The 19,303-nt window shown below is 42.7% G+C and overlaps 1 protein-coding gene across 1 annotated transcript in view; it reads left to right on the top strand.

The window, feature by feature from the left end:
* Positions 1-2,185: 2,185 nt before the first annotated feature.
* Positions 2,186-19,303, top strand: part of LOC118396071 (2-oxoadipate dehydrogenase complex component E1-like) — a 34,031-nt gene continuing 16,913 nt past the window's right edge. Inside the window, 8 exon segments of the mRNA XM_052466501.1 lie at positions 2,186-2,496; positions 8,372-8,524; positions 9,931-10,142; positions 11,080-11,274; positions 11,508-11,777; positions 14,544-14,715; positions 18,547-18,703; positions 18,705-18,743. Coding sequence (XP_052322461.1) covers positions 2,310-2,496; positions 8,372-8,524; positions 9,931-10,142; positions 11,080-11,274; positions 11,508-11,777; positions 14,544-14,715; positions 18,547-18,703; positions 18,705-18,743 — 1,385 coding nt within the window. The 5' untranslated portion in view covers positions 2,186-2,309.

Consider the following 19,303-nt stretch of genomic DNA (forward strand, 5'->3'; position numbering starts at 1 on the left):
TCCACTCGTCAGATCCTGCAATGTGTATTTGGGTCTGAGTGCATGTCCGTGGGAGAATCTCAATTGCAGACTCATCGCATCCTCGCCTCCTTATCTAAACCCATTGTATGAGAAAACCAGAGGTCCGGCTTCTCTGAACTTCTCATTCAATGAGTTTTGAGGAGGAGAATTCAATAGAGTTCGCCAGCTTGTAGTTCTAATAACCGGAAATGAGTTACTTCCAGTTCGTTCAGCTATTCCTATTGGGAAAATGAATGCGGAAAGAATAGGATTTTGGGATAAAAGCCGAACATAAAGTCTGAGGTTAATACAGGCTTTGGAGATCTCACAAGTTGTGTTCTATGAGATAATATCAGTCAGTTAACATGACCTTTATGAATTATGAAGCATTTGTGTTTTTTTCTGATGACATAAATTATTCAAAATTCACACAAAGTGAGGTCAGCTGATGAAGATTATCTGACAGACGTATAACAAAACGAATACAGTCTCCTAAGCCTGTGTTTAACACATATCTTATTTTCGGCATTCCATTCATTTCCCTATAGAGCCCCACAGTGGAGGTGTCGTAATACCCTTAAAACCAACGGTCAAACAGGGAAATAGTTCCAATAGTTTTTCCACCATTCATTTTCCCCATAGGGAGTTTTATAAACACTTAACATGAGGGCTGTGTTTCGTGTAGGCCTACCCTGGCGTGACATTTTCATAACACGTCCAGTGTAGCTGATTTCTGTCATTCTGATTTTGCACTTGCCCTTATTCAGTTTCAAATGGATGCTCATCAGTATGTCTAGTAGCTGTCTCAGTCTCCGGTCGTGTTGCTCTGTGTCATCACCCCAGACAATAATGTCATCCATGACGTTTAAGACACCTTCCAGACCTTTCAAATGCTCTGCGAAGCACCTTTGGAGCGGACGTGATTCCGAACAACAATCTCTTGAAGGAATACCTCCGAAACGGTGTATTGAACGTGCAGAACGTCCTTGGTTCGCATCAACAACTGAAAATACCTTGGCGTTCGGGATTTCAGCAACTACCTCTCCAATGGTACGTAAAAGGAGTACGTTCTCTCTTGATGGCTTTGTTTAGATCTTGTGGTTTCATGCATACCCGTATTGCGTTTGGCTTCACGATTGTCCCCAAACTGTTTAGCCATTCACTAGGCTCAGTTTGCTTGGCGATGACATCCATCTTTTCCTTGTGGTTAAGTTCCTTTTCAAGTTTTTATTTTAGTGCTTACAGGCCCTTTTCTGGTTTTCTGAGATGCCACTGGCGAAGAAAGTTTAAATATGCAACATATTCTTACATTTAAAAAGTAATACTAAGGAAAGCTCAACATTACGAAACTGAGCAAATGATACCACCAACTACTCTGATCCTAGAGGGAAAAATTGTAGAGTTTGAATCCAGAAACATAGGCTGAATTTTGCTCAAATGTTGTTTTACTTCCGACACCATGCAATAATACAACGCACAATGAGGCAGGGATACGGTCAAAATAACAATGTTTATCTGATGTCATGAGTCAAGTACCAGTAGAGATGAACACTTACTAATGTTGGATCCTGTTTCCATACATCTTGTCAGTTCTCTGTTCTGCCCTGCGTGGTATTACAGTGAGCCCGTATATACGAAAGTTGCATTTGCCATTTATTACTTAGCTAATAAAAAATACATAGTATAAAATCGGTGACTCATTTTAATATCTATTCTGATACCAGATTTGAATTTACGCAACCCTGACACTAATTAGTAACAACGCCACCCTCAGGCAGTCCAGGTGAGAACATTACACATCTGATTGACTTTTATTTGAGGAGAGGGAATCGATATACAAACCCGAAGTCAGCTGTAACTGTCAATAGTAAAACAACTTTTAAAACAATGTTTGCGTGAACCTGAATGAAAGAAAATGAATGGTGAAGTTGATGTCATCAATCAGTGGTCCTCACCACTCTGTAGTGGCCTAGGGCAAAATGGCGAAGGTTTACGAGGCCAAACCCAACAGTGCGTTTGATGGAGGCACTTGTTGTAATCATCTGGACCGTCAATCATACGTGATATAAACGTGAAAGCACATTACAATCTGATTCAACAGGCTGGCTACACATGCACCTTAGTTTATTCAACATTAAACTATATAACCTCTGCGCTTTCGCACAACACGCCGTCGGCTCAACCAATCAGCTTGAAGAATGGTGCCACCTCCTATCTATCACAGCAGCGTGGCTGCTGCTCTGTCGTGTGTGTAACGGTCTAGATTAACTAGCTACGTCGTTTTTTACTTATTTTATTCATTTAAAATCATGTCAGCGATACTATTCCTGAAAAACTTGCACCGCGTCAGCAGAGTACCTCTCAGTGTCGCTCGACCGGTCGTCGGTTGTCTGTATCATACCCGGAAAGGAGTCTACGGTCACCGACCCAAACAAAGCCAGGGGGACACGAAGTTGCACAGTGACCCAGTCTCGTATATCACTGCACTCAATCGAGGTCAGTAGTTTTTCCAGATAATGGACATGTTGGACAACATTACCAGTGGGCAAAACCAGGTTGAAAAGACATCCGTATGACGTCTTATTCTGGTCGCAAACTATCCCCCGACTTTTTACTGACCCGAATTACGTATTTTTCTGACCACCATATTACCAATTGCGTCATAATTGTGACCTGTATATTATGTGCTATATTATGTAGCCTACTGGTCATAGTTAAGACCTCATCATAACCTGGTAATGACTACCTGACTACAGCGTATTACCTACTGTATAAAGTATTGCAGAGTATAAAGTTTGATATTGAAAATATTGTTAATTACATTTCTATTTATTTCTATAGTAACCAATTGAAGTTTAAATCTGCAACGGTATTCTTACATTTAAAATAGATCAAGCAGTGGCAGAAACAAATCTACATGAAACATTTTGGACATCTGCATACAGTAGTGTTTCATAATTCAACCACACACATTACATGCATAGAAATACTGGGACACAGAGTATATAAAGTTCAAACGTTCTATATTTATTATTGATTAATAAGAGTGGTGTGATGGGGGGTGGATCCTCATCAAGGATCTTTGAGCACAGAAGGAGATCTGGAGCCTAGTGGTCCTGTTGAAGAGTGGTGTGATGGGTCAGATCTGGAGCCTAGTGGTCCTCTTGAAGAGTGGTGTGATGGGTCAGATCTGGAGTCTAGTGGTCCTGTTGAAGAGTGGTGTTATGGGTCAGATCTGGAGCCTAGTGGTCCTCTTGAAGAGTGGTGTGATGGGTCAGATCTGGAGCCCAGTGGGCCTCTTGAAGAGCGGTGTTATGGGTCAGATCTGGAGCCTAGTGGTCCTCTTGAAGAGTGGTGTGATGGGTCAGATCTGGAGCCTAGTGGTCCTCTTGAAGAGCGGTGTGATGGGTCAGATCTGGAGCCTAGTGGTCCTCTTGAAGAGCGGTGTTATGGGTCAGATCTGGAGCCTAGTGTTCCTTATGTAAGCATAAAAACATATTGGCATAATGTTGACATGAAGGATATGACAGAACAGTAACATACAGTAAAATATATTTTACAGTCAAAATCTACAAAAGATGCTTCACCTTAGGGATGGTGCCAGGTTTCCTCCAGACGTGACACTTGGCATTCAGGCCAAAGAGTTCAATCTTGGTTTCATCAGACCAGAGAATCTTGTTTCTCATGGTCTGAGAGTCCTTTAGGTAACTTTTGCCAAACTCCAAGTGGGCTGTCATGTGCCTTTTGCTCAGGAGTGGCTTCTGTCTGGCCACTCTACCATGAAGTCCTGATTGGTGGAGTGCTGCAGAGATGGTTGTCATTCTGGAAGATTCTCCCATCTCCACAGAGGAACTCTAGAGCTCTGTCAGAGTGACCATCGGGTTTTTGGTCACCTCCCCGACCAAGGCCCTTCGCCCCCGTATGCTCAGTTTGGTCGGTGGGCCAGCAAGAGGAAGAGTCTTGGTGGTTTCAAACTTCTTCCATTTAAGAATGATGGAGCCCAGTATGTTCTTGGGGACCTTCAATGCTGCAGAAATTTGTGCCTTGACACAATCCTGTCTCGGAGTGCTACGAACAATTCCTTCGATCTCATGGCTTGCTCTGACATGCACTGTCAACTGTGGGACCTTATATAGACAGGTGTTTCCCCTAACCCGGACAACGCTGGGCAATACTTATGTAAATTGGTTTATTTCTTTTTAATACATTTCTAAACATTTCTAAAAACCTGTTTTTGCTTTATCATTATGGGGTATTGTGTGTAGATTGATGAGGGAAAAAAACGTATTTAATCCATTTTAGAATAAGGCTGTAACATAACAAAATGTGGAAAAAGGGAAGGGGTTGGACACGGGAAGAGCTCGGCCTGCATGAAGCCCCCTGATGCCTAGTCCCCTGAATCTCAAACAGAATAGGTCCGAGCCTAGCATGTTGACTGGGTACAGCGAGCCACGAGACCCTAACCCGCTTTCTTCCACCAACAAAAAAAACAGATTTCAACCAAGTGTTTGGTTTTCGCCGGGCACAATGGGACCCATGTCGTTCAAAAAGTGACACTTTTTAATCATCTGTCCATAGAACATTCTTCCAAGAGTCTTGATGATCATCAAGGTGCTTTTTGGCAAACTTGAGTAAACATTTTGGATGACATGGGTCCCATTTATGCCTGGTGAAAACCAAACCCTGCATTCCACAGTAAGAACCTCATACCAACGGTCAAGGATGGTGGTGGTATTGTGATGGTTTGGAGGTGCTTTGCTGCTTCACGACCTGGACAACTTGCCTTAATAGAAGGAACCATGAATTCTGCTCTGTATCAGAGAATTCTACAGGAGAGGCCATCCGTCTGTGAGCTGAAGTGCAGCTGGGTCATGCAGCAAGACAATGACCCAAAACACACAATTATGAAAATGGCTAAAAAGCAACACATTTTAAGTTTTGAATGGCCTAGTCAAAGTCCAGACCTAATCCCAATTGAGATGTTGTGGCAGGACTTAAAATGAGCAGTTCGTGCTTGAAACCCCCTTAAGACAGGTATTTCCGACCTCATACATTTATGGTTGAAAACCCACAAATGTTGCTGAGTTAAAGTAGTTCTGGATGCAAGAGCAGGCTACAATTCCTCCACCGCAATGGGAGAATTTGATCAACAACTACAGGAAGCGTTTGGTTGCAGTCATTGCAGCTAAAGGTGGCACAACCAGTTATTGAGTGTAAGGAGGTAATTACTTTTTGCACACAAGGGGAAATGGGTGTTGTATAACTTTTGTTAATAAAATAAATAAAATAAGTATATACTTAAAATAAATAAAAAATGTAAACTCAGGTTCACTTTATCAGATTTATTAGATTTTGGTTGAAGATCTGATCAAATTCAGTATTAAAAAAATATGGGCTAATACTATTTCATGGCACTGTGTTCATTCACCTATTGTTATTGCAGAACAGATGAAGTGTTGTTGTTGTTGTTGTTGTTGTTATTGCAGAACAGATGAAGTGTTGTCATTGTTGTCACTACGTATCACAGCTACACTTTTACTACTTGCTTTAATTGGCATTTAACTGGAAATGTGTCTAATGCTTGTCAAAGACTATGGATATCCTCCTACCCCCCCTCCTCCATTCCCACGTGTTTACATAAAAAGACTATGGATATCCTCCTACCCCTCCTCCTCCATTCCCACGTGTTTACATAAAAAGACTATGGATATCCTCCTACCCCTCCTCCTCCATTCCCACGTGTTTACAGAAAAAGACTATGGATATCCTCCTACCCCTCCTCCATTCCCATGTGTTTACATAAAAAGACTATGGATATCCTCCTACCCCCCCTCCTCCATTCCCACGTGTTTACATAAAAAGACTATGGATATCCTCCTACCCCTCCTCCTCCATTCCCACGTGTTTACATAAAAAGACTATGGATATCCTCCTACCCCCCTCCTCCATTCCCACGTGTTTACATAAAAAGACTATGGATATCCTCCTACCCCCCCTCCTCCATTCCCACGTGTTTACATAAAAAGACTATGGATATCCTCCTACCCCCCCCCCCCTCCTCCATTCCCACGTGTTTACATAAAAAGACTATGGATATCCTCCTACCCCCTCCTCCATTCCCACGTGTTTACATAAAAAGACTATGGATATCCTCCTACCCCCCCTCCTCCATTCCCACGTGTTTACATAAAAAGACTATGGATATCCTCCTACCCCCCTCCTCCATTCCCACGTGTTTACATAAAAAGACTATGGATATCCTCCTACCCCCTCCTCCATTCCCACGTGTTTACATAAAAAGACTATGGATATCCTCCTACCCCCTCCTCCATTCCCACGTGTTTACATAAAAAGACTATGGATATCCTCCTACCCCTCCTCCATTCCCACGTGTTTACATAAAAAGACTATGGATATCCTCCTACCCCCTCCTCCATTCCCACGTGTTTACATAAAAAGACTATGGATATCCTCCTACCCCCCTCCTCCATTCCCACGTGTTTACATAAAAAGACTATGGATATCCTCCTACCCCCTCCTCCATTCCCACGTGTTTACATAAAAAGACTATGGATATCCTCCTACCCCCTCCTCCATTCCCACGTGTTTACATAAAAAGACTATGGATATCCTCCTACCCCCTCCATTCCCACGTGTTTACATAAAAGACTATGGATATCCTCCTACCCCCTCCTCCATTCCCACGTGTTTACAGAAAAAGACTATGGATATCCTCCTACCCCCTCCTCCATTCCCACGTGTTTACAGAAAAAGACTATGGATATCCTCCTACCCCCCTTCCTCCATTCCCACGTGTTTACCTAAAAGACTGGATATCCTCCTACCCCCTCCTCCATTCCCACGTGTTTACATAAAAAGACTATGGATATCCTCCTACCCCCTCCTCCATTCCCACGTGTTTACATAAAAGACTATGGATATCCTCCTACCCCCTCCTCCATTCCCACGTGTTTACATAAAAAGACTATGGATATCCTCCTACCCCCCCTCCTCCATTCCCACGTGTTTACATAAAAAGACTATGGATATCCTCCTACCCCCTCCTCCATTCCCACGTGTTTACATAAAAAGACTATGGATATCCTCCTACCCCCCCTCCTCCATTCCCACGTGTTTACATAAAAATACTATGGATATCCTCCTACCCCCCCTCCTCCATTCCCACGTGTTTACATAAAAAGACTATGGATATCCTCCTACCCCCCCTCCTCCATTCCCACGTGTTTACATAAAAAGACTATGGATATCCTCCTACCCCCCCTCCTCCATTCCCACGTGTGTACAGAAAAAGGGCTGTTGTTTTGGAACAGTCTTTGTCCCTGGGTAAATCTATATGAATTAAATCACTTTTTGACAGTGTCCCTTTTGATTTAAACAAGTGTAGTTTGTCAAATGGGCACGTACACAGCTTGTGGATCTTTGCAAAACTGCTAGAGTAAGTATATATTTTTTTAATGTAAAAAAAAAATGTCTTGCTGATATCGGCATACGTTTTGAAAACCATTATGAAAGCGATGATTATAGACGTTAAAACACAGCGTTGTAGTTCACATGGAGCCATGTGGGCGACTGTACCTGCAAGCTGTGACACAGCCTGGGATCGAACCCGGGTCTGTAGTAACACCTCAAGCACTGCGATGCAGTGCCTTAGATCGCTGCACTACTCGGGAGGCCAATTTGATTTTAACAAACATTTGACCCCCCCCCCCAAAAAAATGCGGCCCCTCCGTTGAATTTCAAAATCCCGATGTGGCCCGCGAGCCAAAAAGTTTGCCCACCCCTGACCTTTGCCCGACATCATCTGAGGTTTTTGTGTTGTGCCTGTCATCGGTTGAGACACAACATGCTCTTGAATACAGGATGGGTCGTCATTTCAGTCATATAAATATAACTAATAGAATGGACCTATCCCTTCAGACCACTGCACTTTATCTGGTACACCTTTTAAATGTAAATGTTAACTTGTAATTACTACCATAAACATGATCGCTGGTCCACCCACTGTTGAATGCCAACTTAAATGGTCACATCTATTCTATTATCTATATTTCTGTGATTACAATAGGTTTCCTATGGATGATTGACAGTATCATTTAAAACAACAGATATTCCCATTCTATAAAATTTGTACCACAAAGATCGCTGTTGAACTTTTCCAGTGTTGAAGACATGGATGTCTCATGCTATGGTGGGGTATGCCAAATAGGTCAAATTTGAGCGGCTGTATCTCTTGAATGTTTTGGCATTCAGGTCCAAAAGGTCACTTTGTGAACACTTCTACAATGGGCAAATATGTATGGAAGGTTTCATTCAAATCCAAATGCATTTACCCCCCCCTCTGTTTACACAGACCATGGGCTAGCACGCCTGGTGGAGGCTTACCGAGCACATGGACATAAGGCTGCTAAAATTAACCCTCTACTGCCTAATGACCCAGTGGAGGACAGTGTGCCAGAGATCAACATGTTGACTGGAGCTGTACAAGGACCCCTTAACACATCAGGTAGGCTATGTCTATGTGGTCTATTGACTTCTTCATTAAATACGTTTCTAAAGGGAGAACGCGTCGTTGATTTAAATCAATCTATCAATAAATACACTTCACATTGATGATGCATAGCAGTGTTTTCTAGTATCTTCCTACTACTACTAGGCTACTAGCTAGATACTACTAGGTAGTTATACTGTAGTGTAGGTAGTAGGGAAGCCTTATGGAGAGGGAGAGGTCAATGTTAAACCCATCACCAAACATTTTAATTGCTTAAACCAACCATACCAATTAAATGGGAAGCGTCAGGAAATGTCTCGCAGCACATCGATTTGATTTGATTTGATTTGAACAATAACATGTCAACTTAACGCAGGCTCTCTGCATGGTGTCGCCTGGGATGAAGCATTTTCAGTGATAGCCAATAATAATATCTCATACCTCATTTTTACAGTTTATACCATGGCATTGTTGATGACTAATTTCTGATTGGTTTGAAGGGCATTCTAGAGCGTGCATTATTTCCCTATAATGCACAAGATATATCCTCAGCACAGTATAATTCAACGGCTATAGTTCATTCTTATATGTTCTATGTTTGAGCTGCTTTTGAATGGAAAAGTTGAGTTGAAAACATTGTCATTGTTGAATTAGATTTTCATAATAGCAAGCTAGGACCCAAAGATTTTTATAACTAAACTGTCATTGATCTATCTGTGATAGGACTGATGGATTGATTAGCTAAACTATCAAGTCTATTTGTGTAGTTACTAAGGCAACTACTGTAGCTATCTTGTAAACTTGCTAGGTACTTCAGTGGATCTTGAACATGTCTATTTTCAAATGAACACATTTCTAGCGGTACATTTGTTAAATTAGAGCCATGGTATAAAAAAAGGGATAATGAACTCGGGACACAACGGGTTCTTTGGAAAATAATACAACTCCGTAGAAGATTAGTTCCACTCCGCGAGCTAGCACGTCGAGAAGCACACCATCCACGTTGTTCATTATTTTCCAGAGAACGCATAGCCCCTCGTTGGTTATCACTTACATAATCACTCCTAAATAATAGACCACTCAAATGCAGGTAATAGACATGAATTAGTGGATATGATTCAGAGGGTAAAATCACTTTCTGAAAATTGGGGATGTAAAAAGGGCTTTATAAAATACATGTGAGTTATTCAGGGTGTCTATAATATCCATCACCTGTAACCCTACATGGAGAATTCATAATCGTCTCTTCCATGTACACGATTGCCTCACATGAACAACACACCTACATGTTCTGTCCTGCATACTCCAACATGTTTGCTACCAAACAGATCTTACTCAGGCAGGGTTCACCTGATTTTTAAAAAAAAATTTAAAAAAATCTTCAAGAGGAGACTCTTATATATGAACTCCTTTTCGTCCAGGACTGCGGCATTTTGGTAAAGCTGAGGCGTCGGTGGAGGAGGTGATTGGCTACCTGGAGGAGTCCTACTGTGGCCGCATTTCCATAGAGACCAGTCAGCTGACCAGCCTGGAGGAAAGGGAGTGGCTCGCAGACCGCTTCGAGCAGCTGAAGAAAGAGATGTTTACTGCAGAGGAGAGGATAAAGTTGGCCAAGCTCATGCTGGAGTCACAGGTAGATGGATGGAGGGAGGGTTAATAGATAATTGGAAGGAGACCTCCACAGAGGAGAGGAGAGAACTGGCCAAGCTCATGCTGGAGTCACAGGTAGATGGATGGAGGGAGGGTTAATGGATAATTGGAAGGAGACCTCCACCGAGGAGAGAACTGGCCAAGCTAATGCTGGGGTCACAGGTAGATGGATGGAGGGAGGGTTAATGGATAATTGGCCTCCACCGAGGAGAGAACTGGCCAAGCTAATGCTGGGGTCACAGGTAGATGGATGGAGGGAGGGTTAATGGATAATTGGAAGGAGACCTCCACCGAGGAGAGAACTGGCCAAGCTAATGCTGGGGTCACAGGTAGATGGATGGAGGGAGGGTTAATGGATAATTGGAAGGAGACCTCCACCGAGGAGAGAACTGGCCAAGCTAATGCTGGGGTCACAGGTAGATGGATGGAGGGAGGGTTAATAGATAATTGGAAGGAGACCTCCACAGAGGAGAGGAGAGAACTGGCCAAGCTCATGCTGGAGTCACAGGTAGATGGATGGAGGGAGGGTTAATGGATAATTGGAAGGAGACCTCCACCGAGGAGAGGAGAGAACTGGCCAAGCTAATGCTGGGGTCACAGGTAGATGGATGGATGGAGGGAGGAATGGATAGATTGAGAAATGCTGTCGTACTGTATTTATAGTCTAATTAGCTTTAATTGCCTAAATAATCAAAACTAGTATCTTATCTAATATCAGAGTAAAGTGATTATTTTATTAGCGAGGATGAGGTGGTATTGTTTTTATCGATGTTACTCTTCTTTTGGTCCCATTTCCAAGAAAGAATGAGACAGATCTTGCTGACTTATCTCTTGATGTATTTTGCCTTTATTTCGCCAGAAGTCATTGAGAACACATTCTCTTTTACAATAACAACCTGTTTCTTCTTGTGTTACCTCAGGAGTTTGATCACTTTCTAGCCTCCAAGTTCTCCACGGTGAAGCGTTATGGCGGTGAGGGAGCAGAGAGCATGATGGGAGTGTTCTACGAGATATTCCGTCTGTCTGCCCACAGCGGGGTGACGGACATCGTCATGGGGATGCCTCACCGCGGGAGACTTAACCTCCTCACGGGGCTTCTGCAGTTCCCACCAGAGGTCAGGGTTTAGACATCTTCGAGATCAAAGGTCATGGCTGTAATGGCTACCATGAATGACCCTGTGGGATAACTAATAAACACTACTAGTCATATGAATTAACATGTTTTGGCACCAATTGCCTTCCTCAGGGTTCACTCCTGGGACTTTTAAACTTTTATTTATTCACATATTGATTGATTTGATTGATATTTATTTGGGATGTGTGACTCCTGTCTCCCCTTCACCTCCAGCTGATGTTCCGTAAAATGCGTGGCCTCAGTGAGTTCCCAGCAGACTCTCCCTCTACCGGCGATGTCCTCTCCCACCTCACCTCCTCTGTAGAGCTGGACTTTGGTGCTGCCCACCCCCTCCATGTGACCATGCTGCCCAACCCCTCCCACCTGGAGGCCATCAACCCAGTCACCCAGGGGAAGACCCGTGCCCGCCAGCAGCTCAAACAGGAGGGAGACTACTCCCCAGACGAGAACGCTCAGCCTGGTGATAAAGTTGTCTGTCTCCAGGTATCGTACTGAGACCATAGTCATAGCCCTATTTAGACATGCTGATATACATACGTAGACATGGCTCAACAGGAGGGAAACCACTCCCCAGAAAGACCATATTTAGCCTGAGGACAATATAACTGGTGGAGTTTTGTCTGGGAAGCCAATATAACCTGTGGAGTTTTGTCTGGGAAGCCACTATAACCTGTGGAGTTTTGTCTGGGAAGCCACTATAACTGGTGGAGTATTGTCTGGGAAGCCACTATAACCTGTGGAGTATTGTCTGGGAAGCCACTATAACCTGTCTGGGAAGCCACTATAACCTGCTGGGAAGCCAATATAACTGGTGGAGTATTGTCTGGGAAGCCACTATAACCTGTGGAGTTTTGTCTGGGAAGCCACTATAACTGGTGGAGTATTGTCTGGGAAGCCACTATAACCTGTGGAGTATTGTCTGGGAAGCCACTATAACCTGTGGAGTATTGTCTGGGAAGCCAATATAACTGGTGGAGTATTGTCTGGGAAGCCACTATAACTGGTGGAGTATTGTCTGGGAAGCTACTATAACCTGTGGAGTATTGTCTGGGAAGCCAATATAACTGGTGGAGTATTGTCTGGGAAGCCAGTATAACTGGCGGATATTGTCTGGGAAGCCAGTATAACTGGCGGAGTATTGTCTGGGAAGCCAATATAACTGGTGGAGTATTGTCTGGGAAGCCAATATAACTGGTGGAGTATTGTCTGGGAAGCCAATATAACTGGGAAGTCCAATATAACTGGTGGTATAAAGCCAATATAACTGGTGGAGTATTGTCTGGGAAGCCAATATAACTGGTGGAGTCTGGGAAGCCAATATAACTGGTGGAGTCTGGGAAGCCAATATAACTGGTGGAGTATTGTCTGGGAAGCCAATATAACTGGTGGAGTATTGTCTGGGAAGCCACTATAACCTGTGGAGTATTGTCTGGGAAGCCAATATAACTGGTGGAGTATTGTCTGGGAAGCCACTATAACCTGGGAGTATTGCTGGGAAGCCACTATAACTGGTGGGTATTGTCTGGGAAGCCACTATAACCTGGTGGAGTATTGTCTGGAAAGCCACTATAACTGGTGGAGTATTGTCTGGGAAGCCACTATAACCTGTGTCTGGAAGCCAATATAACTGGTGGAGTATTGGAGTATTGTGGAGTGGGAAGCCAATATAACTGGTGGAGTATTGTCTGGGAAGCCAGTATAACTGGTGGGTATTGTCTGGGAAGCCAATATAACTGGTGGAGTATTGTCTGGGAAGCCAATATAACTGTTGGAGTATTGTCTAATATAACTAATTGTCTGGGGAAGCCAATATAACTGTTGGAGTATTGTCTGGGAAGCCAATATAACTGTTGGAGTATTGTCTGGGAATAACTGTTGGAGTATTGTCTGGGAAGCCAATATAACTGTTGGAGTATTGTCTGGGAAGCCAATATAACTGGTGGAGTATTGTCTGGGAAGCCAATATAACTGGTGGAGTATTGTCTGGGAAGCCAATATAACTGGTGGAGTATTGTCTGGGAAGCCAATATAACTGGTGGATATTGTCTGGGAAGCCAATATAACTGGTGGAGTATTGTCTGGGAAGCCAATATAACTGGTGGAGTATTGTCTGGGAAGCCAATATAACTGGTGGATATTGTCTGGGAAGCCAATATAACTGGTGGAGGTGGAGTATTGTCTGGGAAGCCAATATAACTGGTGGAGTATTGTCTGGGAAGCCAAGGTGGAGATTTTTTTGTCTGGTGCAATATAACTGGTGGAGTATTGTCTGGGGAGCCAATATAACTGGTGGAGTATTGTCTGGGAAGCCACTATAACTGGTGGAGTATTGTCTGGGAAGCCACTATAACCTGTGGAGTATTGTCTGGGAAGCCAATATAACTGGTGGAGTATTGTCTGGGAAGCCAATATAACTGGTGGAGTATTGTCTGGGAAGCCAATATAACTGGTGGAGTATTGTCTGGGAAGCCAATATAACTGGTGGAGTATTGTCTGGGAAGCCAATATAACTGGTGGAGTATTGTCTGGGAAGCCAATATAACTGGTGGAGTATTGTCTGGGAAGCCACTATAACTGGTGGAGTATTGTCTGGGAAGCCAATATAACTGGTGGAGTATTGTCTGGGAAGCCAATATAACTGGTGGAGTATTGTCTGGGAAGCCAATATAACTGGTGGAGTATTGTCTGGGAAGCCACTATAACCTGTTTGAAGTGTGGCCCTTTGGACCTTGGTGGGCAAAAATGAGTTTGACACCTTAGAGGAATATACTACAAAGCAGGATCAAGGAGTTAGCCAGCTAACTTGCCTAAATATTATGAAATCACTTTTATATTTTTTGAGAAATTTAAGCTTGAAATGGGTGTGGTCTAATTGACTTGACAACCAAAAACACTTGTCAAAGTTTAGCCTTCTTAATGAACCAGGAATCAGTAGTTGTTTCTGGTTGTTTATCAAAGTCAGCTGGCCAACTCGTGCTTATCCCTTTGAACTGGAAACACTTTAACTCGGTCAAACTTCTGTAGAAAAGGATACTTAATTGCTCTCTAGTGAATTTGCCTTGCACTATTGTGAAAAGCACTTTTAGTACAATATGTAATTAAAGGGGTCTAGTAGAAAGGGATTATGACACTGAAGTCCAGTTTATGGTGACATACCGGCATTGTCCATCATTGACGTCAATTATTTTCCAACTTTCAGGCCTGAAAAGAACTGGTGATCATTGTGGAACCTTTCCTTCATTTTCTTAGGTCCATGGGGATGCCTCATTCTCGGGTCAAGGAATTGTTCCGGAGACATTCACCATTTCACTACTCCCCCACTTCAGAGTCGGTGGGAGCATCCACCTCATTGTAAACAACCAAGTGGGCTATACCACTCCGTCTGCGAGAGGGAGATCATCTTTGTACTGTAGCGATGTTGGTATGTAAAACTGTATCACTTTATCTATCAATCTTAATTGGAATAATAATATATCTATTGGAATTATATATATAATATATATATATATATATAACTCACACACACACTGCATTCGGAAAGTATTCAAACCCCCTTTCCCACATTTTGTTACATTAAAACCTTATTCTAAAATCTATTAAATACATTTTGTTCCTCATCAATCTACACACAATACACCATAATGACAAAGTGAAAACAAGTTTTTTAGATTTTTTTGTTGTTGTGCAAATGAATAAAAAAAACAGAAGAACCTTATTTACATAAGTATTCAGACCCTTTGCTATGAGACAAACATGTTCTCAGGTGTGTCCTGTTTCCATTGATCATCCTTGAGATGTTTCTAGAACTTGATTGGAGTTCACCTGTGGTAAATTCAATTGAATGGACATGATTTGGAAAGGCACACACCTGTCTATATAAGGTCCCACAGTTGACAGTGCATGTCATAGCAAAAACCAAGCCATGAGGTCGAAGGAATTGTCCGTAGAGCTCCGAGACAGGACTGTGTTGAGGCACAGATCTGGGGAAGGGTACCAAAACATTTCTGCAGTATTGAAGGTACCCAAGAACACAGTGACCTCCATCGCTCTTAAATGGAAGAAGTTTGGAACCACCAAGACTCTTCCTAGAGCTGGCTGCCCGGCCGAACTGAGCAATCATGGGAGAAGGGCCTTGGTCAGGGAGGTGACCAAGAACCCAATGGTCACTCTGACAGAGCTCTAGAGTTCCTCAATGGAGATGGGAGAACGTTCCAGACGGACAACCATCTTTGCAGCCCTCCACCAATCAGGCCTTTTTGGTAGAGTGGCCAGGCGGAAGCCACTACTCAGTAAATGGCACATGACAGCCCACTTGGAGTTTGCCAAAAGGCACCTAAAAACCATGAGAAACCATGAGAAACAAGATTCTCTATTCTGATGAAATCAAGATTGAACTCTTTGGCCTGAATGCCAAGCATCACATCTGGAGGAAAACTGGCACCATCCCTACGGTGAAGCATGGTGGTGGCAGCATCATGCTGTGGTGATGTTTTTCAGCGGCAGGGACTGGGAGACTAGTCAGGATCGAGGCAAAGATGTAGCAACGCTCCCCATCCAACCTGATAGAGCTTGAGAAGAGCTGGAGAAAAGAATGGGAGAAACTCCCCAAATACAGGTGTGCCAAGCTTGTAGCGTTATACCCAAGAAGATTCAAGGCTGTAATCGCTGCCAAATGTCCTTCAACAAAGTACTGATTAAAGTGTCTGAATACTAATGTGATATTTCATAAATATAAATGTGCAAAAATGTCTAAACCTGTTTTTGCTTTGTCGTTATGTGTTATTGTGTGTAGATTGATGAGAGAGAAAAAAAGTAGTTAGAATAAGGCAGGAACCTAACACAATGTGGACAGAGTCAATTGGTCTGGATATATTCCGAAGGCACTGTATATGTACAGTACCAGTCAAAAGTTTGGAGATACCTACTCATTCAGGTGTTTTTCTTTATTTGTACTATTTTCTACATTTAGTATAATAGTGAAGACATCAAAACTATGAAATAACATACAGTGGGGCAAAAAGGTATTTAGTCAGCCACCAATTGTGCAGGTTTTCCCACTTAAAAAGATGAGAGAGGCCTGTAATTTTCATCATAGGTACACTTCAACTATGACAGACAGAATGAGAGAAAAAAATCCAGAAAATCACATTGTAGGATTTTTAATGAATTGATTTGCAAATTATGGTGGAAAATGAGTATTTGGTCAATAACAAAAGTTTCTCAATACTACTGTTATATACCCTTTGTTGGCAATGACAGAGGTCAAACGTTTTCTGTAAGTCTTCACAAGGTTTTCACACACTGTTGCTGGTATTTTGGCCCATTCCTCCATGCAGATCTCCTCTAGAGAAGTGATGTTTTGGGGCTGTTGCTGGGCAACCGCTGTGTCAGATATCAAAAAGGCTTTACGGCGAAAGCACAACTTGCGATTATGTTAGGTGAGCACCTAGCCACAGAAAAACATACAGCCATTTTCCAAAGAAGGAGAGGTGTCAGAAATAGCATTATAAATATTCACTTACATTTGATGATCTTGATCGGAATGCACTCCCAGGAATCCCAGTTCCACAATAAATGTTTGTTTTGTTCGATAAAGTCCATAATTTTATGTCCAAATACCTCCTTTTTGTTTGCGCGTTTAGCCCAGTAATCCAAATGCTCAATGCACGATCGCTTAGTTCCGACAAAAAGTTTAAAAAGTTATATTACAGTTCGTAGAAACATGTTAAACGATGTATAGAATCAATCTTTAGGATGTTTTTATCATCAATCTTCAATAATGTTTCAACTGGACAATTCCTTTGTCTTTAGAAATGAAAAGGAACGCAGCTACCACTCAAGGCCACGCGCATGATTTAGCTCATGACATTCCGCCAGACACCTGACTCAGACAGCTCTCATTCGCTCCCCCTTCACAGTAGAAGCCTGAAACAAGATTCTAAAGACTGTTGGCATCTAGTGGAAGCCTTAGGAAGTGCAATATGACCCCATAGACACTGTATATTCGATAGGCAATGACTTGAAAAACTACAAACCTCAGATTTCCCACTTCCTGGTTGGATTTCTTCTCAGGTTTTTGCCTGCCATATTTATTTATTTATTTTTATTTAACCAGGTAGGCTAGTTGAGAACAAGTTCTCATTTGCAACTGCGATCTGGCCAAGATAAAGCATAGCAATTCGACACATACAACAACACAGAGTTACACATGGAATAAACAAAACATAGTCAATAATACAGTAGAACAAAAGAAAACAAAAAGTCTATATACATTGAGTGCAAATGAGGTAAGATAAGGAGTAAGGCAAAAATAAGCCATGGTGGCGAAGTTTGCAATTAAACACTGGAATGGTAGATGATCAGAAGATGAATGTGCAAGTAGAGATACTGGGATGCAAAGGAGCAAGGTAAATAAATAAATAAATACTGGATGAGATAGGTAGATAGATGGTCTGTTTAAAGATGGGGTATGTACAGGTACAGTGATCTGTAAGCTGCTCTGACAGCTGGTGCTTAAAGCTAGTGAGGGAGATGTGAGTCTCCAGCTTCAGAGATTTTTGGAAGGAAAGACAACCAAAGGAGGAAGTGGGCTTTAGGGTGACCAGCGATATACCTGCTGGAGCGCGTGCTACGGTGGATGCTGCTATGGTGACCAGCGATATATACCTGCTGGAGCGCGTGCTACGCAGTGGATGCTGCTATGGTGACCAGCGATATATACCTGCTGGAGCGCGTGCTACGAGTGGATGCTGCTATGGTGACCAGCGATATATACCTGCTGGAGCGCGTGCTAAAGTGGATGCTGCTATGGTGACCAGCGATATATACCTGCTGGAGCGCGTGCTGGTGACCAGCAGTGGATGCTGCTATGGTGACCAGTGAGCTGAGATAAGGCGGGGCTTTACCTAGCAGAGACTTGTAGATAACCTGTAGCCAGTGGGTTTGGCGACGAGTATAAAGCGAGGGCCAACCAATGAGAGATACAGATCGTACTGGTGGGTAGTGTATGGGGCTTTGGCACTGTGATAGACAACCCATATGAGTTCTTATTATACTCACAGACATCATTCAAACAGTTTAAGAAACTTCAGAGTGTTTTCGATGTGTGTGTGTGTGTGTAAATAATATAAAAACTGGGAATTATGATATCTTTAACATATTTCAAGTATATCTTTTGGGAATTAGAATCGGTAATATATGGGAACGTCAATACATCGGTAATATCTCACTCTGTGTGTCTTCTCCCCTCCAGGTAAGATGGTGGGCTGTGCGGTGATCCATGTGAACGGTGATGATGCGGATGAGGTGGTGCGAGCCACGAGGCTGGCGGTGGAGTACCAGAGACGCTTTAGGAAGGATGTTATCCTGGACCTGCTCTGCTACAGACAGTGGGGACACAACGAGCTGGACGCCCTCCTTCACTAACCCTGCCATGTACAAGATCATCCGGTGAACCAGACTTCTTACTGCCCTCGGAGGTATTTAACAATCAATTCATTTATTTATTTATTTATCCCAACCAGGTAGCCTAAATCATTGAGAACTAGATTAAGGCAGCCCCCCACTCCTCTCTGATTCAGAGGGGTTAAATGCAGAAGACACATTTCAGTTGAATGCATTCAGTTGTACAACTGACTTGGTATCCCCTTCTCTAATTCTCTTTGCAACAAGATGGTTGCTGATGTTTATTTCCTTGAACTGTATAGTTGATTACAGTATAACAATGGCCTGTATACTTGATAACAGTATATCAATGGCCTGTATACATTACAGTATAACAATGGCCTGTATACTTGATTACAGTATATCAATGGCCTGTATACTTGATTACAGTATAACAATGGCCTGTATACTTGATTACAGTATAACAATGGCCTGTATACATGATAACAGTATATCAAAAATGGCCTGTATAAGTGATTACAGTATAACAATGGCCTGTATACTTGATTACAGTATATCAATGGCAAGTATACTTGATTACAGTATAACAATGGCCTGTATACTTG

The sequence above is a fragment of the Oncorhynchus keta genome, chromosome 17 (assembly GCF_023373465.1).
Source record: "Oncorhynchus keta strain PuntledgeMale-10-30-2019 chromosome 17, Oket_V2, whole genome shotgun sequence".
In the NCBI taxonomy this organism is placed as follows: domain Eukaryota; kingdom Metazoa; phylum Chordata; class Actinopteri; order Salmoniformes; family Salmonidae; genus Oncorhynchus; species Oncorhynchus keta.